Source organism: Centrocercus urophasianus, unplaced genomic scaffold (assembly GCF_019232065.1).
Source record: "Centrocercus urophasianus isolate 14NV4802_14NV808 unplaced genomic scaffold, USGS_Curo_1.0 seq_48, whole genome shotgun sequence".
Lineage (NCBI taxonomy): Eukaryota > Metazoa > Chordata > Aves > Galliformes > Phasianidae > Centrocercus > Centrocercus urophasianus.
Window position 1 is genome coordinate 307,020 of NW_024885066.1, and position 27,180 is coordinate 334,199.

The following is a 27,180-nucleotide window of genomic DNA, read 5'->3' on the forward strand; positions in this document are numbered from 1 at the left end:
ACATAAGGCTCAGCAAGCAAACTAGCAAGAAACAGAAAGGCTTTCTCAGATTTTATCAGTAGCCCAAATTTCATCACTCGTGAGATGTGAGGAGCAAGTGCAAAAACTCAACTGCAGTTTAGCCCAGCCTCTAAGCAGGGACAACACCTACAGCAGGTATTTTTCCAAAGCAGTCTCTCACAAAGTAGTTAACAACTGGTGTGAAAATAACATTATATAGTGCAGAATTAGGGGGCTCAGTACAGATCATCAGTTATCACCCACCTTCTCACAAGTGCTTTCCTATGTGCACATTATAGCATCCTTATGACACTGCTTAAGCCAGGTTTTTACTATTGCTCTCACAGCACAGAAAATTTTGCAAAAAATTTAAGTAATTAAGTGTGATGCTGATTAATTACTAACGCACGGTGCACATACCTGAAGTCTTTGACATCTGTGTCAATTCCGTTCTGCACAGGCAAACCGTTTGTTTTATCCATCACATCTCCCTCCTCCTTCAGATCTCCTAATTTATCGCCATCAAATGTGCCCTTATTTTTCTTATCCCCTTTGTCATTCTCATCATTCTCTGCATCCCTTGGCCCCTAGGCAAAAGAAACATTAATAAGCTTGAGTTTCAGATCAATTTTGCTTTCATTCCAAGATGTTAACAAATCAAAGAAACATGTCACAATAAATAAGTCATTTTCAAGCATTAGTTTTTACAAATAAAAACATAAAAAGAGCAAAATAGTCGATCACGATCAAAAGAAACAAGGGAATTACTTTTCATTTCATTCCAAAAGAGATTACATCTACCTCCTCAGTTTCTCCCATTTAGTAATTCAGAGCCTGACTCTACCACTCTAAAAACCCCATCCCAAAATTATTTTTAAAGAATATTTACTAAATACCTCTCTTTTAAATTGGACTCAAGGCACCCCAAAATCAATTTGGGAGCGTTAAATACAGCAGCATGTACAAAGGTGCATAAACTGAACTAGTGCCTCTCCAAAAGGAAAATGTTCTGAACTGCAAGAGGGGACATTTAGTCAGACATCAGGCAGAAATCTTCACTCAGAGACGTGAGGCCCAGCCGTGCAGCCCAGAGCTGTGGGTGTCCCATCCCTGGAGGTGCCCAAGGCCATGGATGTGAGCACTCAGCCCACAGCAAGGGGCTCTGAGGTCCCTTCCAACCCAACCACCCCCTGCTTCTATCACTTAGCATCTCCATGTCAGAGATGCAGTAACTGACTGAGCAAGTGCATGCATTCAAGCAGGATGGGGCACCACGCAGCTGCCTCGTTTTTCAGGGGCACTACTGCAATCTGCAGACTGAATGTCAAGGTGCAACTTATAAGAGCATCCGAGTCGATCACTAACTTGATCATACAAACCTAAAGCACTCTGAGAAAAAGATTTTTAAAAAGGGAAAGAAGGATTTCATTTCTGCTGAGCATTTTTGTAAGCTGTATGGCATCCTCAGCATCCCTACCCTTACGTCTGTGTTTCATTTCACTTGGGAGAAGAATAAAGGGTGATTATGCCACTAGCAGTTTTCAACAACAGAAGGGAGAGGAAAAACAACATAATTAATGATAAAAACAGCAAGGGGCATACAAACATCTTTATCACTGATAGCTTTGGTGCTGTCAAAGACACCTCTGAAGCTGAAGGAAAAGTGCTCTGCAGAAAGCAGGACATTTTTCCGTTCCCTCCATTTTAGTGGTAGAGAGGGAATTTTTTTCCCCTGGATTTAGAGAAAAGCAATCATAGTCTGCTGTTTATTCTTAAATAAAATCTAACTGTTCTTACTAATACTTGAGAGCCCGACTGCAAATGTCAATTATAAATACAAATTCAGAGCTCTGCTCTCACCTCCACAAGGTGGTATTCACAAATGAAATCCTTCGTTTCAGAACTGACCTCCTGACCACCAGCACTACACAGCAGATACCTCTCTGACTCTGGATGATAAACTGACTCCTTCCACTGATTGTTCTTTTTTTCCTCCAAAAATCATCTTTCTCAGGCTCAGGGCGCAACAGTGTTATCAGGGGCCCGCTAATGAGGGGAAAAACAGGAGGATGGATGAAGGAGACCAGGAATGGGCTCCCTGAAGAGATGAGCACAGCAGTCTCCTAGCAGTAACAAACCTACTCTGCTTTTATGTTTCTCACTGATCCAGCACTCAGCTGATGAGGCGGAGCTGAGATGTGGCTTTTTTTCCCCCCACTGTGAGGATGGGGCTTGATTATGCCTCCACTGCCACATGCTTAGATTTGAGGCAGCAGTGACTGTGCTTTCTTCCCCACCCCACCAAGCAACAGTGACTAATGCTATTTCTCCACAGGAAACAATATGCCCTTGAAAGCATTCCCAAACTGGAGTGGCTTATGCTCCTAGCATCATTACATGGAGCTTTTTGTTCTCAGCCAGCAACAAAGCATCCACACGTTCATCCAAAAACCACACTTGGCTACACGGACATTTGCATACTTTTCAACAGAAAAAAGGTTTAAATGGTGCTCCTGCAGGTCTGCTTCTCCTCAGAACCAGGGGGTGTCAGCCACCTTCAACTCCTTTACACCCACGTCCCACACTGCATCCCCTCAGTCGACACTGGCCTACCCGTTTTAACAGAGACGGCTGAATTATAAGAGCAAATAAAAAAAGAACAGAACATCCGCGTCTAGGAATGGATTAACAAACAAACAAACAAAGCAGCAAATGGAGAAAACAACATAATGGAAACTCAAATTTCAGAATCAGCACACTTACAAATCCTCCTTTCCTTAGGCAGGAATCTCCGGGAGATGAGCTCAACACATATTCCACCATGCTAACTCCAAGTCCTCCACTCTCTGACCGTGGTGAAAGCACTGAGTTGACTTCACTATTCACATGAAAGCCCTGACCAGGTCTTCTCTGAACCATAATTGGTTGGGAAACAGAGTGATCTGGAACAAAAACGTGTAATTCTTGTAAGTAGATCCAACTATTTGAAGGAGGCAAGTCATTAAACATGTACTCCCCGATGTCTTAATTGTACTAAGAAGTGCCAGCTTTTTGACTTTGACGCCCACTGGAGAAGGATGGCTTTCTCATCCCTAATATATAAAGCTACAAGGGATACATATACATTCCTGATATATAAAGGACCTATAAAGCTACAAGGGATAACTGCATTCAAACTCCAAAATCATAAAATTTCAGAAGTTTGACTCTAAGTGAGGGCTGCAATTAAAAAACAAAGTTTATTCACTTTTATTAAAACTCGTGTTAGTAAATTGAAAAAAAAGTCTCCATTTAAACTATAACTATTAAACTATAACTATTATTTAAAACATCATCCTACAGTTATGCCAGCTTACGTTTGTTTTCCTGGTCATATGACTGACCATACTCATATCTCATCATTGCAGTTTCTCCTAGCTGCTATTTCCTCAACAGAAGTTTAAGAACTTCAATCCTTCCTCCCAGCCCCCTGCCCTCCTGCAGCAGCCCCATCTCTTTATCCCCTCTGTGCTTCAAGGGTTTGAAATCCAACCAGAGCCTACGTAAGGATAGATGTCTCCAAGTTCTAACAAGCTCTGCAGAAACTGCTGGCTGGGCAGGAGGTGACCTTCCATCCCAGTGAGGGAAGGGAAGACATACTCAGCTTCTGCATGTTCAGACTGGTAACAGCCAGCAAGTTAAAAATTACTGTGAGACAGCAGCATAGCTGCCAGGGGCTGGGGGAAGAGGCTGACACTGATACTGCAGCTTCCCCCTAAGGCATAAACCATCAAGAGAAAAGGTCTATTCCATTCTTGCTCCTAGCTACACTTTCTTGCCTTCTCTCTGAAGCACGATTATTTACCCACCCTCAAAGTGAAGTGGACCAAGAATTATCTGGGATAAAACTAATGAAGAAAGGAGATAGTTTTAACCTGGATCAATCTCCCAGCAGCTTTCATTGCACTGCTGCATAACCACCTGTACCTTCAGGAGAAGACAGAAGCAGCCTTTATCAGACAGAACCACTCCTAGCAGCGCTGGCTTTAAATGCTCTCTTCCTACCACAAGCTATAGGAGTGAAGGACCACAGCCATGCGGATGACTGCAGTGCATACTGTGGACTCAGAAGAAGGGAAAAGGGATGGAGCAAGAGGTATGTTACGGAAAATCAGGCTTCACCAGTTCCACCGCTCATGGAACAAACCCGACTCCTGGCCAAGGACACTTGCACACCCCACCTCCACAGTGCTCTCTGGCAGTGACCTGGAACAACTGCTCAGCTCATGGCTGTTCTCCTTGGTTTTGATGAGCAGAATGGGAAACTCTGACTTCCCTGACTCACGGACAGTAGTGCAGGTCAGAGCTCGGGAATAAAGGCTGCAAGGTGCACTGGATTAACTGAGAATAAACAAAGGAGGAGATGAGACTACAGGCTTTAACTCATGGAGATCTGCCATCAGTCAGTGTAGGAGGCTGCCTCCCCCACGTCTCTCCTGCTCGTCTGGTGGATGCAGCCAGCCCGACAACTGGCGGCACAGGAGAAAGTCTCGCTCTCAGCTGTTGCTGTTCACAACCTGGCTCAGCCCTTTAACCCACCCTCAGCACAAGCAGCACAAACTGCAGCTGAGGACTGGATGCACGCACTGCAGGCTGCAGTCAGACAGCTGGAGGCAGCAGCTCCCTGAGATCGGCCCAGCCTCACAGCCTGCAAGGTTCAGCTGGGAAGATTCTGATCTATTTTTGCCAGGCAAACAAAACAAAACAGAAAAACAGCAGAGAAATTGCTCACTTGGAGCTGTGCCTCCACACAGTTTGGATACTGCACAGGGTGCCCAGCAGTGTCTAAGGAGCACAGTCAGTACAGATAGAAAGCACCAGGAGTTAAAAGTCAACATTTCAAATTCAACACATGCATATGGTTTTTCTGCCAGTTAGCTAAAATAAACCTGAACACTTTCCCCTCTGAAGTTCAAAATATGGGACAGTCTCCCATCCAAGAACAAAATTCTTGGCAGATAAACTTCAACACAACTAATTCAAAACATCTCTTCATTTATTTCAGAATTGATGTTTTTGGGCTTTGGTTCGTTAAGTATTTAAAAATTCCTTTTTTTCCTCCACCAATGTTGTTCTCTAATGTCTTTGTTCAGTCTTAAAGCAAACCATCCCAAAGCAGAAAATGCATCAGAAAGTTTTAATTCCAATTCTAACTGCTACCTAAAATTTTTAAGGAGATAAATGTAAGGGTACAAGCATTTACACTTGGCAATCTTTTTATACCCATGGATATCTTTCTAACTCTAGCACAAAACAATGTGGTTTTAAAGGTTTTATTATTATTATTATTATGTAAAACAGATGTTTTTTTGTTTTTTTGAACATTTTAAAAGCTGTGTCATCCAAACTGGCCAGCAATTTTGAGCAGAGGAATTGCATGTTTCTGTGTTCAATTCCAACTAAATTAAGTAAATAATTGAGCTACCTGATGTTCCCCAAGCACTGTCTCTCCACTGATCTCCCAGAAATATCCCTTTTGGTCCATCTTTGCTGGAATCATCAGATTCCCAAAACTTTTTACCCGGCAACAGCTGCTGCAATTAAAAAAAAAACAAAACAAAGCATGATTAAAATAAGTATAAAATGCAAACATAAACCATAAGCGTCTCCCTTCTAAACATGAGTCAATCATTAAACACAAACTGATACATGCTTATAATCAAAATATTTATACACTCCTAGGGTGTAAGCCGTACAGCAATGGAGACAATAACTCAATCTCAGCAATCCTCTTACATTCTGAAATGCTTTACAGACACTGCACACGCAAGCACACGCATACAATTCAATTGTGCAGCCTCTCTACACAAGGGCAAGTGGCAGGAAAAACATTAGCAGGAGCACTGCTGTGATGAGAACACTCATGATTTCAACCTGAGCTGCGAGGATACCTCCAAAACCACCCAGCATTTCCAGCAGGAGTCCTTGCCTACCCAGGTTCAGGTGCTGGCAGGGATAGAATATAGAAGAGGTGCCAAGAGCTCTCACTTCTCACTTACTTAATGACTGCTAAGGGCTCCCAGTGCTATGAAGGTTATTGGTAAACAATAATAAGAGCGAACAGTTCTGGGCCACCGCACCTGCCACGCAGGCATTGTTCCTGCAAGATGAGAGGAGAAAGGCAATGCACTCACTGAGGAGAGGACAAGTCACCACTGACTCGGATAACTCAAGGAAGACTGTACAGAAGCTCGGAAGATGGCAAAAAGAACAACGTGCACTATTTAGGGGATGCATTTTAAAACACTGTGTGGCATCCAAATACGGCAAAGGGAATTTCAAGCACTCCTTAAGTGCCTTGGATATCAAGCATACAATCTTTCAATTAAATCCTCAGGCTGAATGAGATGTATGTAATTGGGACAGCAAACAACACCACATTCACAGCAAATTAAAAAAAAATAAATGAGCCTTGCCTGATGAAGTTGGAATAAAACAAGGAACTGGAAGATTAGCAAATACTCGCATCTGTACAGAATTACCATAGCACAAATAAGAGTATTAGATCAGTCAAATCTCTTATATATATTAGTGCTGATAGCTCTACACTCCACCAGAGTATAGAGCTTGCGTACAAATTTAAGGCTACAGCCTAACAGACTGTGGGGTGAAGGCAAAGCAACAGCAAACAACTTCAGAGCTCACAACTTCCAGAGCCCTTTGGTTTAAGGCAGGGAACAAAGAGAAAGAGAGCTCACTCTTTACTTTTCACTTCAGGAAGACCTTCCTACCCAGCATCACAAAGCAGCTCTGTACGCATGAGCTTAACTCTGATGTCCCCAGATTGAGATAACTAGGAAACACCACAATTAAGATAAGTATTATAATGCAAACAGCACTCATTCTAAGCAGCAAGCGAAAAGCAGAACTTCCAAATTCTCAGAAAGTCCCGCTGCAAACTAGAGTGCAATTCCACCCAGTAATTGAATGAACACTCAATGCTGCTGTTGCCTAGAAGTGATCTTGCTCTTGCACTGGTATCAGCTGAGATTAAAATCAACATGAGACAAACAAGCACAGGAAAAAATAAAGTGAGATGTGTCAGGGAGAAGCCTGTGCAGACACAAGATGGAGGACAGAGGCGTGCAGCAGGCACAGAGCTCAGCTCTGCAGCACTACTGCTCCAAGCCCTGTCTCAAGCTGCAGGGTTTTGGGCACACTGCCACAACCTGGGTAAGATCTATACAAGCCCCCAAAGGCAACAAACCAATGCACCCCCACGCACACAGCCTAATCAGCAATACTAAAATCCAGGAAGTCACTCTCAGATCATAGAATCACCAAGTGTGGAAAAGACCCCTAAGGTCATCCAGTCCAACCACCCACCACCAGTATTTCCCCACTGAACAGACATTCACACATACATGAACACAGTGCCTACAAGTCTCCCTTTAGCACTAGGTTCCAGACAGTTCTGATCCTCAAACACCAAACTTCCACTGCTCCCAGCCCCTGGATCACGGCACACCACCCACACCCCAAAACTCCCTGTGCTGCCCAAGAAAGACCATTTATTGCTCCTTTTCCCTACCAGATATCCCATTCTACTTCTAATCTCTTTTTCAGCAGTGAGTCATCTCCACCCAAATCTCTCAAAAAGAGGACAGGGAAAAAAAAAATACCTAAGTAAGAAAGCTCTGTAATGTAAGTGCTAAGCTTCCTCCGGATTTTATTGTCTTCTTTTTACCAAGAACAAGACCCAGCTCGTTATTTTAACTCTCAACCCACGAAGCAGTAACAGCATTTTTCTTGGCTGCTCCTTCCTCGCAACCAGAGGCAGAAACACCACAAGATCAGCAGGTCACTTGCTTTTTAGATACCTATTGGTGACTTTAGATTTTGTTATTAGTGACAGCATAAGCTGCTCACGAGCCTCCCAAGTGATCGATGGAAGCAGTGCAGCTTGCACCACTCCTCTTTCTGTGGCATTCAAACAAGACATCCGCAAGGACAAGTGACCACCAGCAGCTCATGCCCAAACACAGCAGTTCCCCCATCACAAAACCCAGCTCCTCCAACCCTGCAGCTGCACCCCACCAACACCTGCTCTCCCTCCACCATTTCAGAAAGCAACAGAAACCCATTAAACAAAGCTTCTCATGTCCTATGAAGAAAGGTTGAGGGAACTGGGCTTCTTTAGCTCAGAGAAGAGAAGGCTCCAGGGAGACCTCATTGTGGCCTTCCAGTACTTGAAAGGAGCAGATAAACAGGAGGGGGAACAGCTGTTTGTGAGGGTGGATGGTGATAGGACAAGGGGAATGGTTTTAAATTCAGAGAATGGAGGTTTAGGTTGGATATGAGGAGGAAGTTCTTCCCCCAGAGGATGGTGAGGCACTGGCACAGGTTGCCCAAGGAGGCTGTGGATGCCCCATCCCTGCAGGCATTCAAGGCCAGGCTGGATGTGGCTCTGGGCAGCCTGGGCTGCTGGTTGGTGACCTGCACACAGCAGGGGGTTGGAACTGGATGAGCGTTGTGGGCCTTTGCAACCCAGGCCATTCTGTGATTCTATGTCCTTTAATGATACCTCACAGTGTAAAGGGACACAGTGTGCAATGGGCAAAGCTCAAATGAAAAGATGAGAAGAAGCACAGACTTGCAGAAAGCAGACAGGAAGAGCTGAGCAGCATTAGAGCATTTTTTTAGCCAAGGAAAGAACATCATCTGGTTTATGGGAAAACCCAACTCCTGCCATATGTTCCTGAGTTTCCAAAAAGTAAATACATTTTCCTCGTATACTCAAGAAAGCAACAGTAAACTCTATACTTAGAAAATTTATTTCGACTCAAAGAAAAAAGGCAGCTTTAACAAAAAAAAAAAAAAAAAAAAAAAATCATATATAAGAGGAAATCCACTAGGCCAGCATAGAAGGGCAAAGGGGAACCAAACACGATATTCGTGTGAGCCGCTGTGCTCACGTATGAACTTCACACACAGCACCACAAACTGCACAGCTAACTAGGCAAGAAAAAAGAACCACCTTCCTGTGCATCTGTCTTACTGAGGCACAACAAGCTGTTATGAAGTGTCATGCACAGAGCAAGCTTTTATTTACATGTTGGTTGCTCGTTTAATAAACATTTCTATTTTCTTAAGAACAAGCTGATTCACTACCACAAAAGACAGCAAGACTCTGTCCTCTGGCTCGAGGATGATTTCAGAGTAATTTAATCCTCCATTGTTTCACATACCCTCTATCCCTTTCTTATTTTGCCCTTTAACAATATGGTCCTGAAGAACTGTACCTGAACACCTTACAGTTTTGCTGTGAATCACAAATAAGGATTAGAACAACGTTCTGATACTTGCTATCTCACACACACTGCACAACAAAAATAACAGCATTTCTGTTCCCTGCAGTTTAATCTTTTTCACCAGAACATAAAATTTCAGACTGAAAGCTCTCACTTCAGTAGAAAAAGAATACTAAAGTTTAATTTTCATATGGATTCTGTGTGTGTTTACAGCTGGGAAGGGCAAGAAGCAACCAAAAGACAGTTGCAACAGATGTAAAGGGGGTCCTCGCCCTGTCAGCAAGGTTCAGCAATTATTTCCACTGAAGTACAGAACAGCCCACCAAGATGATGAATTTTCCCTTAGAGAAAGTTGCTAGTTGTGATGGAAAAGTTACTCCAGCAAAAATAATCCAAGTTCTTCAGTGTGAAAATTAAAAAAAAAAAAAAAAAAGTAGAGGTCAGCAGACTAGGTCATTTGTTCTGTTTTATTTATTAAAATTGACCTTATCTAGTACGAAAATAATCCCTCTAAGCCCTCTTACAAAGGACTTACAGAGTTAGGCCAATATTCAATTTAGCACAGGGAGGAGGGATGACATAGACATCAACAAAAGCAATGCTACGTCAACAAGTACTGAGCCTGTGTGTATGGGCCCCCTGAGATGGGATTATGAATTAGACAAATTAAGTAAACCAATCCCCTTCAGACAATGCAAATATTAAGATAAAAGAAGCCATCTGTGCCCCACCACAGCAGTTGGAGAACTCTGTTTCTCTGCAGTAACAGGTACGGACAGGCAGAGCACGTATTCACAGGTCCCATTTGGGCAGCACTGCAAATTTACAAACGCTAAGATGTTATCTGCCCTCAAAAATGCTGCCTCCAAAAAGCAAACCGTGTTGAGACTGAGCGCACAAGCAGCAGCCCGAGCTGGATCCCTCTGACAAGCTCCCTGCTGCCAGGACAGCTCGTTACCCCACCCTGAACCGTGGGCAGCTTTGTGCCTTGCTAGCAGGGCTCTGGCAGAAAAAGAGCCAGCACAAAGAAGAGGCAGAATGACATTACTGGGAACACCGGGGAAGATCTAAACAACAACCCCTCCATCTTGCTGTGCTGACAAGCTGTGAAATGCATGGCAGCAAACCCACAGACATAAGCTGCCTCTCTGCAGCCACCAGTGCAGATCCAGCTGCTCCTGGTGAGATGCTGCTCAGCCCCTGCTCTGAGCATCCCCAGCTGCTGGGGCACTGCACACCCACAGTCCTCCCACTTCCAATGCTGCTAGCATCAGATGACTAACAAAACTGTACTGAAAAATTATTCACATCTTTCAGTAGTCCACAGTCCAGCAGCCAATGAATCATTAATTTATGAGAAATTTATGAGAAGAAAGCAAAGACATCACTCGTGGTGAAAACAATGTCACGTGGTGTTATTTCTTTTTGGCTGTAGAGCAGACAGAGGAATGCTGAAGCCCAGTGTGACAACCACTCCACATCAGAAAAGCCTATCTGTATCAGTGATGACATGATCAGGCACACAGAGATCCATGTGCCACTTCAGCCCTCGCTGTGTCGATCTGCTGCAAGGAGCCACGGGGCTTGTAGGAACTTGGCGGAAGGCAGAGCCAGCCTAGAGTGCAGCACCAGAACCTTGGTGGACTGCAGCCCTGAGCAATCGAATGCCTGTGATAAACATGGGAAGCATTTCTTACCAGCCTCTCTTTTTAGGAGCGGAGGGGGAAAAAAAAAAAAAAAAAAAAAAATCAGCTGTTACTCAGACATCTTCTTCTGAGTTTTTGGTCCAACTCCTGCATTTCTGAAGTTAAGACCCACAGCTACTCAACGGCTTTGCTCCCATGAGCTGTGCTCTGGAGGAGCAATTCCAGCTGCTCACCCAGCTGCTCTCGCTCCAGCTGCAGCCTTACCTCACAGCAGCACCTACTATCAAATGGGGCACGTTCAGTTCAAAATACACATGCTGATGAAGGAGACAGATTCCACCTCTGGTCTCTCTGCACCGTCCACTACACAAAAAAGATGCTGTATGAATACTCAATATTGCTAAGCTCCAGATAAGAGGGATGCAAGTGAAGAAAAGCAGGCACCCACCTCCCCTGTCTTGAGGGCCTGAGAAGAAAAAGAACTTGCACAACACATTAAGGTTCAGATAAGCATCACTGCTGTGTGATCAAAGATTTCGGAAGACAGCATGAGCAGCAGGACACGCGTTCTGGTCTGTGTGCTGAAGCAGCAAAACCAACCAGCTCCATCGGGGCAATTTTTGAACAGAACCCTCATTCTGCTTCTTGCTTCACTAGCTTCTGTACACTCTCTGTACTACATTCTCTTCTGCAGACGTTGTACAGGAGTTTAACACAGTTAAATGGAGGAAGGTGCAATTCTGAAGACAGAGACAGCCACAATACAGATGAAAGCTGTGGGTTTTTAAACCACTCTTAATTTCCCCAGATTACACTATCTGTTCATCACAAATCAAAAGTCACCTAGCCTGCTGTTAAAATCCAGATAAATTATTTTACTGTGCCCTTTTAAAAAGCTCTGATGTCTTAGGAGATGCAAGCTCCTCAAACCACTAAAATTGTGATGATACTGCTTACCAAGAAGCAAGGAAACAGGAAGATAAAAGATAGACTAAATGCTTTGTTTTCCCAAATGTACAAAGAAACACTTCTACTCATGTTTCTCCCCCAGGGCTTTCAATATCATACTTAGGATCTGATATTATTAACTCTCTGCAGCTAAGAATCAGAAGCACGGATCTCAGTTTACACAGCTCCTAAAATTGGGCAGGTGGATGTATGTTGAAATTCCTCAAGAAACAGAGAGAAAATTCAGTGGCCGAAGAAAGGAAACCACAGTGACTGAGAAAAATCTACAGGAAATAAGGAATAGTGACTTAGGCTAGACAAAAATAAGGTGAAACGCCATCTCTCCTGGAAGAAACATGCCTGCTTCAGTGTATGGAAAAGCCCAATGACAGAAGGATGCTGTCTCAAAGTTCCAGTTGTCACAAGAAAGGAAAGGGGGAGAAAAAAAAAAAAAAAAAAAAGAAAAGGGAAAGAAGTGAGTCATCGTTTAGAAGGCTCAGAAAGAAAATCTCATATCCAGAAGATAAAAAAGAAACACTAACTTCACTTCTCTCAACAAATCACTTGATTTATTCAGAGATGGTAAAAATCAGCAGTTAAGAACCCCTTCAGGCATTCAGATTGCCATGACCTAACACCTCACTAAGCACAGAACAGTTTTACTCTCACTCTGACCAGGCATACAGAGAACCTGAGCACTCTGTACCTCCATGCCTTAATATCCTCCTGCAAGACAAGATTTTCTCGTCTCTGCTCTTCCATAAGCCAGAAAGCTTGGCTACAAAAGAAAAAGGAACGAGGCAAGAACGCAAGCATTTACATCCCAACTTTCAGGAATGTGTAACAGCCATCTAGAAGTAACTTGCTCTTCTTCCAAGTCAGCATAAGCAGGCAAGTTCTCTATTCAAAGAAAAAGATGCATCTTCCCCAACTCTACTGCCTGCTTACTGCACAATGAGATTGAGGAAATTCATGCTGTTGTGCTACGCAGCTGGAAACAGAGCATCCGCTATGTGACAGCTCCTCCTCAGTCCTTTCACCTGTCCAAAGCACTGATCACTTCTGAAACCCCTGCTTACACCACCAGCTACTCAAACATGAAACACAGCCCTATGCTTTACGACTAGAGCTGGTAGGTGGCCAGGAGCACAAACCGGGCAGCAGACAATGACTGACAGCCAAACCCCACAATACTGTGGGGCCTGAGATCATGGGATCCCAAAATAAGCACGCTCCAAGTATTGTAACGCTTGTCATAAGGCAGATTTCTAACTGTTCTTTTACAGCCACCATTTTGCTGTTTGATGATGCGACAGGTGGAGGGCTTAGCTGTTCCTCCTACTAAGACACATCCAGCCTGACAGGTTTTGTTTTGTTAAAGCACACACACACAAACTTCACAGCCATAATAGAGAACTCAAGTTCAGAATCATACCAGCAACCTCAAAAGCCTCCTACACATTCACCTCCTCCCCCCAAAATACAGATTTTCTTCCGTAGGCCTTTTACTTACCTCTCCCATAGCCCGTCCTTCCAGAGCAAGCGCTTGAAAATCATGGTTCAGCTCATCCATAGAACGCACCTATTCACAGATGGGTGAGAAAAGCACATGAGGAAATGCTTGGGTGTTTTTTTTTTTGTTGTTGTTGTTTTTGTTTTTTTTTTTTAATTATTATTATTATTATTATTATTATTATTACAGTCTACAGCATTTTTCTGAGACAGACTATGAGCTACAGCCTATATTGCAGCACACAACAAGGCTACTGAGCACCAAGAGATGACTTACCTTTGAGATTCCCAGAAGACAGAACTCTTAGCATTAGATTTATATATGCACAAAAAAAGGCAAAAACAACAACTATTTTAAGACACAAAGTCTAATGTAACCACCTTTGCCAAGTTTATTTTGAAGATCAATCTTTCACACTGAGGTGCATCATTTCAGGAAAAGCATTTATTGCATAAGAAAACAAATCAGGAGCATTTCCTCTTAAGCAAGACCAAGTTAAGACTTATAAAAGCAGCAGACTTACGTTCAACCTACAACAACACAAAAAACAGTGCTAGAAACAAAAAGCAAATTAAACAAAATAGAACTGCATAAAACAGGAGGCAAGGGATGAAGAAAGGAGAGCAAGCAAAGTCTTGATGCCACCTGTCAGGTATTTTACCCTTATCAGTGCTTCAAGCTGTATCCCAGGGCTGCAGAAGGCCCTGAACTCCTCATGGGGTCTCCTCTTTCCCAGGGGGTCAGCGGTGTGTGAGGCAGCCCCGCAGCACCCAGGACTTGCAAGCTGAGGCAAGGCACAGGTGAGAGCAAGGGGCTCCCTCCCCACCTCTGCAGGCGCCATGCTGCTGGGCACGCCGGCCTCCTGCTCACTGCAAGGCCTACAGCCACACTACAGCAGTGATGCAATTTTTCTGCTGCTGCTCTGGATCACGATTAGATAAAAACGGTCTCAATTAGAACAGCAGAAAGCAGCAGTTTAGAACTGTTAGCTAAATCAATCAGTAATGGAAAATACAAGAAAACATGGTGTTTTGGTGTTTTTCTTTTTCCTGATTTGCACCCCCAAATCTCATCCAGGCAAACTCCTGCAGATGTAGCCATTGAGCATACGTGCAGAAGCAGGAGATAAAAACAATACCATGGACTTGAGGACGAAGCACAGAAGTTCAGCCACGTGCCAAGGTTCAGGTTCATTTGCTGCCCTCCCCAGGTAACAGGCCTGAATCAGCACAGCCCTCATTACAACAGCCACAAGCACTTCGGATGGCACACAAGCAACACTACACACCTCCTACTGTGTGTTTACCTAACCCTGCAACCCCACAGATCTGATACAGGTTTCTGTTGGAGCAGTGGTAATAGTTTATACAACATTTATTTATGAGTAATCCACACATTGTCACTGCAGCCCTTTTACAGGAGCTTTTCAGGATGCTGAAGACACTATTTAGCCATCTCACCACTTGCAGGCACCTCCAGGTCAAAGGAATGAAGTCAGTTCTAACATCTGGTGGCTGACATAGCATAAAGGAAAAAAACCTGGCTGAGACACTCGCACACCATCAGTGCTGCAAGCAGTCACACCATGCTCACTGGTCTGAAGCCTGACTGCAGCTTTTGGTATTCCTACCACTATTTCCAGCCCAATGGAGTCAAGACCTTGCTATGAGTATGCTTTGTTTCTGTTCTAAGACAAGATTCAGTAGACCTCATCCAAGAATATCAGATACAAGAAAAGCAAAGTCCTCTCCAGTGCCAGTTCTGCTACTATTCTGTGACAATACTGCTTTGCAAAAGATTAACAGCATGTTGTTAAATTGTACATTTCTGTAACTAGCAAATCCTCCACGCCCAGTCATGCAGAATCCGAGTTTATTATCATCTCCTAGTTCAAAAGTATTTTCAGTTTTGCTTCAGTGTTGCCACCTCTCGCTGTGACCCTCACACAACTACAAATCCACCCAGAAACAGGACTCCACCTTCCAGAAACCACAGCACCAGTTAACGACCAAGGCTTTGCTCGACTGCCAATTCCGTCACTGATCCACCAGCTAACGCATCTCGGCTGCCTCACGTAAGAACAAACTACAAAGCAGTTCCAGCTGAACTGATGGGAAATGTGACAACCCCCAGACTTGCCATGCCACAAACACTGAACAGCAGCAGCCTGTCGTTTCAGTGAGATACGTGAGGAGGAGAGAGGCTAAACAAAGGTTCAGAAGGTGATGTTCATTACTCTCAGTGCTAAGGCAACGACCCAGCAAACCACAGAGGCAGCCACAGCGGCACAGCTCCAGGACTTGCAGCACAGTGGAAAGTGCTAATGCAGAAACACAGGCTGCTTCATGGCGCTCCCTCCCAGCTTCACCAAAACAAACTCCCACAGGTGGATGTTCTGCTATGGGAACCTGAAAACAAAGCTGCAACAAAGATACCATCATTACATTCCTAGCAGAAATCAGAACTTCAAGAGATGTGTCTACTTTGCTCTGATGGCATCCCAGCCCCAGCAGCTCCGGCAGCACAAACATCCCCGGTGAGAACTCCTGGCAGAACATGCAGCTAACTGCTGAACAACTCCATTTCTTCTCTCAGTGCCTCTACTCTCCTTCACAATGCTCTGGAACGTTACAAGGTCCACTGTACTCTATCATAAACATAATTTGTTCACGAAGATTGCTAGAATCTGTATTAAGTCACATCAGATGCAAGAACATTTTTAGACATTTCTCATTCAAGTATTTTCCTTGAGTAAAAATGTTATCACGTAATGAAAGCAATCCCAGCAGCACACATACGCAACTTCCATCCGTGTGTGCAGCCACACTCCCACTTGCAGGCACCTCCAGGTCAAAGGAATGAAGTCAGTTCTAACATCTGGTGGCTGACATAGCATAAAGGAAAAAAACCTGGCTGAGACACTCGCACACCATCAGTGCTGCAAGCAGTCACACCATGCTCACTGGTCTGAAGCCTGACTGCAGCTTTTGGTATTCCTACCACTATTTCCAGCCCAATGGAGTCAAGACCTTGCTATGAGTATGCTTTGTTTCTGTTCTAAGACAAGAGGCCTGACTTCTCTGTAGAGAAGCCAAAGCTGCTGTACCTATTGACAACACCAGCATCTCCAGCACGCTCAAAGCCTTCAATGCAAATTCACAATCTCTCACCAAACTCACAATAATACAGCAATCCTAATGATTATGGATTAAAATATTTTCTAAATCAGTTCCCTAAGCCCAACTCCTGGGTACTGGATGCCCAAACTGCATATAACTACCGTATGAGATCCCCTTCTCAGTCACATCATTCCTTTGCCTTCACTGAGCATCTTACTGATTTGTCTGTAATATAAACTTGCTTATTATTCCATTTCCTAAGGCCATACCCAAATACCTTGTTCTCATTTTTCCACTTCATAACATCAACTAGCAACATCCCTTCATTTTCTTCCGTGAGGTGAACATGACATCAGAGGGTTCCTTTATTTCCGTTCAAACAAGGATAGATACCTTCTCAAACAGCAGAACTTTCAACCAAAGCCGTGACTGCTTAGAGCTTTGTGTTCCAAAAGACAGGCTATACCCTGAAGTGGTAAATGGGATATAAATGGCCTCATGCCTCACTGGGATCTACCCCTGTTAGCTCTTGCTGCCCTACAACAAGCACGGACATGGAGGGCAGCACCACGACGGTGCAGGCACTGGAAACAAGGAGGTCCACTGAGAAAGAACTTATGCACAGATCAGCATTAATGTATACAAGATCTGATTACCATAAAATGTATTTCACTACCCAACTCTGGTTTTGAAAGAAATCCAGAAGACAGTGCCAAGATAAAGTGGCTGCACAAGGAAGAGCCCCTGCTATCACTACATGGACGGTAAGCCGGTTCCCTGGAAGAAGAGGCGATCTTGAGAAACACCAGGGATGACAGCAAGAGAAGTCAGCTGTCTGTATTCACAACCACCTCAGAAGCCAGCCAACAGGCTTCTTGAAAAGCCCTCAGCTGCAGCCCTCAGCCTCTTCCAGGCACTCCAACCCGCAGAGCACAACACAGCACTTCACCACTTGCACAGAACGGACCTCTCGACCCTCTATGAAGAGGGCTCAGGGCTCACTCTCTGGCAACGCAGAAAACCAGCAAGCCTTCTTTTGAAGCCTGCTTAACAACATGAAGGCCTTTGAGCTGTCTTTCAGAAAAGCTGTTTCTGAATGAGTTACACAGCAATGCCATTGCACAGGAGTGTGCCTCACCTTCACGCCGTGCTGCGTGCGCACTCAGGGATCATGTCAATCTCACCAAACTTAATGAGTATCTCATTCAAGTCAAGTCATTTCTATGCACATTAATACAAGAATGTGTGTCACTGGAGCACACTGCAGCTCAGAGCCACTCTGTTGGTGCAAGTTCTAGTGCTGTCTGCCTGCAAGCTGTGCCCATGGGCTGCAGCAAAGCCCAAGGCTGCTCTGTTCCGATCTCTCTGAAGCCCTTTAACCAATTCTCACCTTTGCTCTGAAAAGCACACAATAAATAGATAGCTGTATTACTCAGTACTCACTTTAGATCAGACCTCCAATTCTCATTTGCAGTTTCATGAAATAAAAACAAAAAAACAAAAAAAAAACAAACAAAAAAAACCACACAACATCACCAGAGCTACTCTGAAGCCAAGAAGAACTCAAGCCCTTCTGAATTTCAATAGCTCTGATCCCCACTGCCTGTGTTAGAGAGGACAAGACAAAACAGAACACTTTCTACTCCTACCTACTGTGGATTTCAACAGCACAAACCAATTTATCTCTGGGTCAATGGTCACTTCCCAAACTCAGCCTCCCACGCAGCAGTAGAGCTTGTTGGCAACTGTGCATCAGATACATCACTGCAGATTTCCAGCCCCTTAAACAGCAGGCAGCTGATCCATGTTAGGTAGTCAATGCATGCAGGACAACCACCTCTTTTTCTCTAAATTAGATTAAGTTCTGCAGCAATGAAGCCCTGTAAATGACAGCAACTCAGAAGCAAACACTTCCCCAGCCTCAAAGCTACAGACACTCGTCCTGCCACACCTGGAGTGCTTCTCAGCTGCATCAATGTGGCAGAGATTGAGGCAGCAGCATTCCAAGAGCTAGAGGCAATTTGTGCCATGCCACAAACCCAAACAAAGCACTCTGAAGCCCTCAGAAACAAGTTTTATAAGAAGCTGAACCTCTAACAAAGAAAAAAAAAAAAAAAAAAAAAAGCGGCGCTAAGAAACTGGAATCCTAGAAACGGAGGAAAAGCTGGGGAAGCCTGAGCTGCACACCAACAGACCCACAGGAAGACAGCCATAAACACACCTGAAACCCAAGCAACCGATGGGGCACGCTGCACTGCTGGCTCTCAGAACTCCTGTTAAATTTAACCCAGCAGGGCCCAGGGCTAAATGGCACTTGTCAAAAGGAATTCTGCAGTCAGTTAAAGTAACAGGAAGCGCCGCCACGAGCTGTCCTTACGGTCACTAACCAGGGATCTGAAGGGCCTACCAAATTAACAGCAGAGCAACAGCGTATTTACCTTTAGGATTTGCAGTATCACCGTTTGCATGCCATACATTTATTTTTCCCTAGAAGTGACAGCTACAGGCAAAGCAGCCCAGTGCTAACTCTCAGTAAAGACCAGTGTCAATAATCGGTCTTAATGCTGCACCTTACATTCAGCAAACACGGGTGCTACAGATTCCTATCATGACCTTTACACACAAATTCAAAAGGTAATACTGTTCCACATCCCAGGACGTGCTGGTAACTCAGGGGATCGTACACTGGTTTTATGTATTAAGGACTCCTCGTTTGTATTCACCTTATATTCATCTAGACAGGTATGCTGCAAAACTACCAGAAGCTCCATTCCACCCTTAATCATGAAGGGTCACAGCATTTCTTTTTCATGCTCATGCAAGTATCATTTCCCAATAAGAGGGAGAGGAGGTAGAATTAAACAAATAAACACAGACTGAAAAGAAAAACCAAAGAAGGTCCTTTGGAGAATAAAAGATTTCGCTCTGAAAAATACCCAGACTGAAACAAACTCTAAAAGCTTAAGGGAATTTTTTTTAATTTTGCATAGCATCATCTTAAGAAGATCAAATACCTGCATTTGTTAGCAGTAACAGTGATTGAAGAAGGTTTAAGCTATCTATTCCTATTAAGCCAATTATGTTAAATTGGGTAACTAGAGCAAATGAGGAAACTGCTGCTGCAAGCCTCAACTCCAGTTTCTCCAGCTCCCCTCTTCCTAAAACTGAGGCCTCATCTCAAAGGCCTCCCCTCTCCTTCCCCAACACTTTCTTAAACCAGGACCTCTCTCATTCCTCTTCACCCTCCACATGCATCACAGCACTTCATCTACCACTGCTCCACCTCCCCACCTCTACCTCTGCCCAGGAGGCACAAAAACCTGTACACCATCTGCTGAACCGGAGGCAGGATGGGCATTGCAAGGGCAGGACTGAGTTCTGCTGGGACACGTAAAAGGCTGCTTTCAAGAGGTCTTTGATCTACAGTAAATTACAGGGTCCACTGCCAGCCAAGCAAACCTAGCACAGGGTATCCCACAGATCTTACCATCAGACTGGGAAAGATCTCAGAGCTCATCTGCCATCCATGGGAAATGCTCACTGTTCAGTCTGTGCTGAGCAAGTCTGCAGGAAGTCCTCCAAAAATGTTAAGCTCCACATACTGCTAACAAAGCAACCTCCTCCCTGTCCTACCACTGTTTTGCTTTCCTGCTCCTGCAGAGTAATGCAGGAAATCACATTCCTGTTACGTTATCAGGAGAGATTAAAATGTTATGATTTCTCAGCTCCTAAGAGCAATAGCACCTGTTGGTTTCTGTGAGAAATGGGACTCCAAGCTCTCACTGTCCACACAAACACACTGCAGGTACTCACGTAAAGCACCTCAACAGTGTGACTGCTTCTTGGATATTCATTTCATTAACGCGCAGGTAAATGTCTTGCAAAGTTTCCATTCATTAAGCCTTCAGATTTTCAGTCTTGCTCAATTTTTAACGGGGGAAGAAAACACACCTTTATTTTCTGGGAAAACATTCCTAAAAAAGCAAACATTACTGCAAGAACTTCAAGATTAAGGCAGTGAGGATAAGAAACAAAAACATTCTAGCTGCTGCCTGCATCATTCAGAATGGACAGAGGAAAGGAAAAAAAAAAAAAGTAACTTCAACAGCCTGAATACCTAGTAGCACTGATTTATATAGTTACACGTTGCCTTTTAAAGTAACTACCACTAAGGGTTTACAAATTTCAGATGGAAATAAACGCCTCACTCAGCTGTGGGAGACTGTGTGTGTTCTCTGCTTCGAACAGCTCACATAGCATGTTATTTAAAAGAATAAATCTGCTCTGCATGCACGCTATATATAGCATCTGGGGGGGAAGTATTTACCAGCTGACAATAAGAAAAGCACCACACGCTTTCAACAACAGGCTTTCCACTAACAACCAGATCCAGGGTTAAAATATGTTGTTCCATCAACTGATTACAGCACTATTTTTAGTCCTGCCCGTAACAATAGGCAGTAAAGAAAGAATGTGAAGTCCCAAGTATTAGGTGGGATTAGGTGGTTTAACTACTATTTCTGTAGTAAAGGATTCATGTTAGCATTGCTACTACCATTAGCATCCGAAGCAAAAAGCCACTGAAATCACAGATTGGTTAATGCTCCACGTGGCATGTAGCCAAGATGATTAATGATTCAGGGTACAGAAATAGATGCAAGAAAGGCAGCCTTTCAGCATGGTGCAGCTCAGTTCGCTAATTATGTTTTTCCTCAGATTTTATTCACTGAGGGAAGTGCCTCATTAATATGGAATTTAGGTTAACCTGCGATGCCTTGGGTACGCGCTGTTGGGGCACGAGTTTTCAAAGTGCTGGATTACAGAAGCAGCAGGCTTAATTTTGTCCCTCAGGAGCTGGTAACACTTGGGGAAATCATCCCCTGCCTCCCAGTGCACGCTCAGACCAGTGGCAATGCGCGAGCATCCTAGGCTGCCAAGAACTGACCTGCATGACCTCTTCCTTTCACTGTCACCTCTACTGTAACCTTTGGAAGTTTAAGTTCAGAGGGAGAAATGTGCAAGCAAGGGACCCCAGCAATGCTCAGCTCAGTGGTAAGTGCAGCACTGCCATTAGGAACAGATGCAAATGGCTCCTTGCTGCACAGACTGCTTGCAGCAGGTGAGGGACTCGTTTTGGGGTTTAAAGTCAGCCAAGTTTTAACCTGGTACAGCATCAGGGGCAGTACAACATGAACAGCACAGCCAGATACTCCCAATAAAAACAACCGCTCTAGAACAAGAGTTACCCCCAACAAAGGAAGAGGAGTAATGCAATATCTTAGAGCAGATCACTTGACAAGAGGGAATGCAGCATTACACGATATCTGCAAACAAAGCAGAGTTTGTTCTCTACAGACCCATAAGATCATCATTCAGAGAAGATAGCTTTAAAACTGGTAGAAGCATGACCACACTCAGTGCTCTGGAACAGCTTTGTTAAGATTTCCAATCAACAGCCAATCTGAATCAGCTAAGTTTACAACCAAGACACAGCTGTGGGTGGATTATATTACTTTTTCCTTCTGTAAAGCATTTCTTTAGTAAAAGGCACTCATTTACAGAAATGCCAAGTGCATCACAACCTGTTGTGCAAAGGCCCAGGCAGGCCACACCAACTCAAACCACAGGAGTGTTGGTAAGTGGAAACCAGAGGGGAGAAGATAAAGAGTACAAGCTTGTCATGGTTTCAAAGCTGTACTCTGATAAAGCTCTATTCAAAGCATACTTGGGCACAATACCTTAACTGAAATACCTGAAGTCTTACTGAAGCACTGAAGTTTGCTAATTCAGTAGTGCAGAAGGGTTTTGCAGACTACGAAGCTGACACACGACTGAGAAATTCCAAAGCAAGAGCATTAGTATGTTCAGCTACAGCCACACAGCCTGCAACTGAGTGCCAAGGACAGCAAGACCTGTAGGAATTTGTTCCCTCTGAATCTCATATGACTTCCCTAAGATTTCAGTTTGCTTCCCTCTCTCACCCATACAAAGGATTTCCAAAATGCTGTTTTAAACACCCAACCTGACCATCTATTCACTCTTCTATCCTACCAGGAGTTTCCAGAAGGAATCGTGTAAAGCAGAAAACTAAGTTAAATGTCCTAAATCCCCTCCTCCAAGGCATCTCTCTTCTTTATTACAGAGAAATTCCTGCGAAACAAATCACATAAACCAGCCACTACATTTCAGCAAGGTATTATGTATACCTTAGGTTCCCAGGTATAAATTACCTGGGTATCAAAGCAGCACAGTCACTTCAGCATTAATGTAGGAGAAGGCCTAACTACTTCACTGCCATACGTGGAAGTACGTGAAGATTTAACAGCTTTAATGAAACATACATGAAAAATGTTTCAGACATGCATTATATTACATGCTGCATGTGACTTACAATTTTCCCCATGCCTCCAACTAATTAGCCAGATTATCTAGACCACAGTGGTCATTCCCATTGGCAGATGAAGACATCTCACTCCTAAAGGGTTAACAGTCACTTAATTGGGATTTCACTTTGGACAAATCGCTACAGCTTCCTCAGTTTTCAGCATCATTTTAGAGAACCCCGTCACGACTTCAAGGCAACCTGAGGCAATGGTGCCAGCCGACAGAGCGCAGTGTTGAATGACATCAAATTCAGACACTGCCCCAGCACCACACACCAGCTAGGGCAGCTGTGCTCAGGAAGGGCAGCTGCCCACAGAATCACTTTCTGTCTCCACTTGAATGCCACTTCTCAGTTAAGAAGTTGCAGTCACGTTGCCAAAGGGCAAAACTGAGCATAAAACCCAATTCCAGCCCCACTGCTCTCATTATTCTTCACCAACTATATGTGAAAAATTCCACACATTAAAGACCACCATCCCTGCAGAGTTCTATTGTCTCAAGTTATTAATTAAGCATGCTCTCAAAGAAAGTTAAATCTCTCAAATCATTTGCTTTACCAAGCAACTCCCATATTATTGTAACTGCAATTCAGACAGGAGACCACCATGAGACAATCCTTGCCCCAGTTCAAGAACATCCATGCACACAACAAGCCCCAAGAGACCCCAACCAAGAAAACCCACCCAATTTTTCTGAAAGCTCCCTCAATATTGTTAACTGCTCCAGAAGAGTATCTCAACTGCCTTGTATTTCCCCTGGGAGCAGTAGATGGCTGTTTGCAATTGTAATGAGAGATACAACCTTCCACAGGCAAATCAAACCCAATCTAGGTCCTCAGCCATCAGGAATCAACTTCTACCTCTTCACTCACCTACGTGAAATTCAGATCTGCATCTGTTTCCTGCAGGACAAACAGCCTAAGAACATCCTAGCTGGTGCAGCTGCCCAAGCAGCCTCAAGAACAGTAACGCACTCAAGATGAACTACAGCTAAAACCTTCAGTCTGCATCTTGGGATTACTGATGGACACTGACACTCAACTTATCTTGCTTCTTTCTGCAGATAACGTATGTCTGCAGTCAAGACTTGGCTAACAGAAGGGTCTTCAATGTAAAGAGTCAGATGATTAGATAAATGTTTGCAGCTGCAGGCAGATAGAAGTTTGTTCGGGAGTTCAGAAATTCAAATATAGGGGGAAAAAAGTGTAATTTCAACATCACCTCTTTGTTCATGCAGACACTGCAGAATTCATAACGTATACTATCTGGATAGAGGCAATATCTACAATACCTTAACATGCAACATGACAGTAGTATCTTCCACTGCTTTACTCCATACTGCTAGGTAACTTCCCTTCCTGCCTCCATTCTTATGGAAGAGAGAAATGCAAAGGGAGGAGGATTTTTGTTAGTTATAATGCAAAAACAGCTGGCACGTTCCTCCTGTTCACAACAAGAGGACACTACCTGCATCCTCAGGAGAAGAAAAACGTTTTGGTTTGTTTTTTTCCCCTGTTAAAGCCATTCACACCTCAATTTGCAGAGCTGTTGGTAAAAGATAAACAAAAGGCAGAGAAGCAGACAGCGAAATAAAAAACAAAAACCAAGGACAGCACAAATAAATTGTGACTATCACTCTCAACTGCTCATGACACACAACAAAATACCATCACTGCTGAAATCACTGCAACATTAACACCAACAGACAGGGATAGATTCTTGTCTACGTACATAACAAAAAAGAAACTGGGATTCAACAATTAAGAAAATCCCTCTACCCTTAATTACGATCTCCTAAGCTCCAGGCAAACACTAATCTACATCATCCTATAATTAATTTTTCTGACTTCCCATTATCTTTTAGCTAGTGATAGGGGAAGGCAACAAGAAGGGCCTTGTGGCACCTGTGGTTGAAAGCTTAACACCAAGTATCCAGCAATACGAGTGCATCACAACCAAACAAATCACGAGCTCACGGACACCCAGGAGGACGACCCATCCCTCTGCACCTCTCACCACTTCCCTGCACTGCTTCAGCTCTCACAGGACAAATTCAGTTCCACTTCAGTTAAGCCCAAATTGAATTAAGTAGTTTTGTAAGACTAGTTCTTGCTCCAAGGAATTGATAATTTATGAAACAGATGCAGGGATGGCCAAAAAGTCAAAAGGAAAGGCAGCATTAGGATTACAGACATCCTGCACTGTTTCCCGTGAGTTAAAACCCAAAGCAAAGAGAACCATAGGGAATAAAAAAAGGCACTCAGGAAAGACTGAAGCAAGAACGTACAGTTAGAGAGCCCAATCACTGTAGCATACAGACACCAGAAAGTAGAAAAGCTTACAGTCCCACCTCAGAGCTGACTTTAAAGAAATTAAATATGAAGATTGGATAAATGACTGATTATAAATGCAAAACATCAGGACTGAACAACAAAAACACTGCAGCTATGTGAAAACCACCTGGAAGAAGAACAGATAAGGCTTCATCCTGACTACATCACAGAGGGTGTTTCTAAGGCCTCAGGTCCCAGAACACACATGAAAAAAATCACATCCATTCACATCAGCTGGAACCTCACCTTGCAGGTATATCTCAACCATACCATCTTCTCAGAAGTGAAGATGTGACCCTGCACACAGCAGGGGGGTTGAAACTAGATGATCATTATGGTCCTTTACAACCCAGGCCATTTTATGATTCTTTGAGAGTTCTGCCTTCAGTGGTTACACACACAGTTTTTGTAAAGTTCCTTCACACTGGTAAAAACTAACTAGTTTCTCAAGTAAGTGCTGGAAGTCACATCACCTCATTCAAGAACTTTGTGAAGAAAATCAAACTGAGGAAAAGCATCTGCTGACATTATGCCACATCCATGCAACAGGTGGGGCTCCCTGACAGTAAGTCTTCAAGTTATTGAAGAGCGCAGTAAGAAAAGTTCCAACCCTGTACTATTTTTAATGCCTGCAGGTCCACTCCCTCCATCTCCAAAGAATTCTGGTGGTTTTGCTTCTAGTGCTTTTCAGAGACAGGAAGATAAAAGCATGAGCTGAAGGAAAACAATTAACAGTTTTATGACACATCTTTCGACTTATAAAACCATCTCTACACAAATATGCAAACAACAGCATTCCTTGCCTAAACATCTCCACAGCAGGCCGGCCACACGGCAACTGCTATTAAAAACTTAGCAGTTACAGCCACCAAGTAAGAAACGTTTGCTTACTTTTCTTATACTGCTTCAAGTGCACAAGAATTGCTTCCATCTGTGTCTCTAGAAGCAAGTCCCCAACTGTATTCAGTGACTCAAAGCTTAGACAGCATCAAAATGAGATGCAGTTCTACAGTTGTCCCTAAATATTATGCTCCACAGAAGGGAATAGCTCCAATATTGTTCTAGCAGCTTACTTCATATGGCACTACTTGACACGATTTCTCTTACAAAACAAATTAACAGGGCACTCGGGTTTTCTTTTTTATTGATGCACACACTGACTTCAGTGAGGTTGCAAAATTCACTGCAACATTTGCTTTCAAAGGGCTCAGATGACAACACATCCCCTGGGGAGGTGCAGCACAGGAAAAAAGGGCTTGATCACTTTTATTTTAGAAATTAGAGGCAGGAGATCTTAACAAAGGTTGCGAAAGCTTTGTGTCTGCTGCTCTGAACAGATCTGTGGGAATCATGCATTTGAACAACATGCCCACACCTAAGCTGCGCTTCCTATGCTAAGGGAGGCATGGAGCAGATCTTCTTAGCTCACTGCTGCATTTGACGAGTTACTTACAGGTCACAGTCAGCAAGCTACAGTGAGTCATACACCCATTTCAGTCTCAGCACATCTGACAATGCAGTGACTGAAAAGCCTTCTAGTAAACACTACTACTAAGGTATGTTTTGGCCTACTACCCCTTCAGAATCGTTCAGTCACTGGAAGGCGTTAGCTGCCTTTGTAAAAGCACTCATTGTTCCTCGTGTTCTTAATGATGTTCCCCTCTCAGACCAGCTGAGCATATTAATAGCACTTTCCCCATTCAAATATTGAAAAAAAAAAAAACCACACCAACCAACCTCAGAACAAATAAGCAAGAAAGGCAGGCAAGCACACATCACAAGCTACTCCCGTAACAGTGTTTTTCAATATTGGGAATGGTAAAAGCTCAACCTACATGCATTGGCAGTTTTGTAATACCATTACGTAAGAATTATTTAACTACAGCAACAGATTTGAAAAGCAGCAGCAGCCACCACTAAACTGGTTCACACAGACACACAGAGGGGA

The 27,180-nt window shown here is 43.7% G+C and overlaps 1 protein-coding gene across 9 annotated transcripts in view; it reads right to left on the minus strand.

Moving 5' to 3' along the window:
• Nucleotides 1-27,180, minus strand: part of PUM1 (pumilio RNA binding family member 1) — a 67,026-nt gene that overhangs the window by 36,552 nt on the left and 3,294 nt on the right. For 6 of the 9 annotated variants that reach the window (XM_042834655.1, XM_042834653.1, XM_042834649.1 and 3 more), the window contains 4 exons: nt 13,398-13,466; nt 5,465-5,573; nt 2,764-2,942; nt 421-587 (listed from right to left, as the gene is read on the minus strand). In XM_042834655.1, coding sequence (XP_042690589.1) covers nt 421-587; nt 2,764-2,942; nt 5,465-5,573; nt 13,398-13,457 — 515 coding nt within the window. In that variant the 5' untranslated portion in view covers nt 13,458-13,466. The remainder of the gene's footprint in view (nt 1-420; nt 588-2,763; nt 2,943-5,464; nt 5,574-13,397; nt 13,467-27,180) is intronic. The other 3 variants (XM_042834656.1, XM_042834657.1, XM_042834650.1) reach the window with 1 other exon arrangement.